This window comes from Crocuta crocuta, unplaced genomic scaffold (genome assembly GCF_008692635.1).
Source record: "Crocuta crocuta isolate KB4526 unplaced genomic scaffold, BGI_CrCroc_1.0 scaffold119, whole genome shotgun sequence".
NCBI lineage: Eukaryota > Metazoa > Chordata > Mammalia > Carnivora > Hyaenidae > Crocuta > Crocuta crocuta.
The window spans coordinates 8,648,348-8,649,635 of record NW_027551562.1 but is presented as its reverse complement, the minus strand read 5'-3'; the positions used below and the strand labels follow the sequence as shown (position 1 = coordinate 8,649,635).

The 1,288-nt window shown below is 49.1% G+C and overlaps 1 protein-coding gene across 1 annotated transcript in view; it reads left to right on the top strand.

Annotated features, from left to right (window-relative positions):
• AGO2 (argonaute RISC catalytic component 2) overlaps positions 1 to 1,111 on the top strand; it is a 99,034-nt gene extending 97,923 nt beyond the window's left edge. The window contains exon 19 of the mRNA XM_077749959.1: positions 111 to 1,111. Within this exon, the coding sequence (XP_077606085.1) occupies positions 111 to 219 (109 nt within the window). The 3' untranslated portion in view covers positions 220 to 1,111. The remainder of the gene's footprint in view (positions 1 to 110) is intronic.
• Positions 1,112 to 1,288: the final 177 nt, after the last annotated feature.

Genomic DNA, 1,288 nt, shown 5'->3' with positions numbered 1-1,288 from the left:
GGGTTGCGGCCGGGCCCTCAGGGGCCCCCCCGCCGGCGTCCCCCGCCGCGCCCCCGGACGGCCGGGGCGCTAAGGCCACGCTCTCTCTCTCTGTCCTCCCGCGCCCGCAGTGCTGAAGGAAGCCATACCTCCGGGCAGAGCAACGGGCGAGACCACCAAGCCTTGGCAAAGGCCGTCCAGGTTCATCAGGACACGCTGCGCACCATGTACTTTGCTTGACGCGTCGCAGTGTTTACGATGGTGTACGGACTTGGATCCACGTGAGACCAGCTACACTCAGACCAACGGACGCCCAGCCCTTCCGTGACAGCCAGCATCGAACATGAGACGTCATTGATTTTAGTAGATTCTCCATTTTCCAGAATGCCTTCCGTCCCGGATTTCAGACTTGGATTTTGAACTGCAGACCTGTATGAGACCCCATTGTCGTAGGAAATATGGTTTGCCAAAATCTATAAGCTGCTTATTAAGATAGAGTCCCGTGTTTCCTAAAAATCTCCTAAAACCAGTCTATGAACTCAGGGCTTTAAAACATTTTTAATTTATTTGGTCATTCAACTTACTTGTTTTTAACACATGATTCTCTATGAAATTGATGGGCTCGAACTAGCTGTGAACGTTCTCAGAGAGTGGAAGCAACACAGAGCACGGCAGTGGTTTTAAAGCCTTGAGCGTTGTGAGGAGGTCGCTGGCGTGGACGCCGGAGTGACCCTCGTGTGCTCCTGACAGGGCTCTCACACAAGCTCTTCGGGGCCGAGGGCAGGTGGCCCACCGAGGCGCCCACGGGTGTCTCGCTCTGTCACCACCCGCCTCCCACTCAGCTTGAAATAAGGAGCGGGGGCAGAAGACGGGCCACGTGTGTTTACAACATTTATAGGTCCAGAGAGATTGGCAGACAAGTGCCATTTTAATAAAAATTTATTTAAAAAAAAAAAAAAGAAAAAAGACAATATGCCGACAGTCTAATCATAAGATTTGTCCTATAGGACTGTGACATTTATTTTCCAAAGTTTCTAAAGAATACGGGTCTGTGGTGATAAATACAGTACAATCCTTTTTCACTGTTATGTCTTTAATGTAAGAGAAAAATATATATATCTGGTTTGCAGTATTAATGTGATAGGTAGATGCTGTTTTTCATTTTATTGACTACGGGGTGCTTATTGTGATCTGTTTAGCATTATCAAGAGTGTTTTGGAGCCTGGAGACTAGACCACCTCGTGTGGTTCTCGCGCTTACATACAGGAGTATGCAATTGACTCAATGTGACCGCGACCCGCCTTCCCCG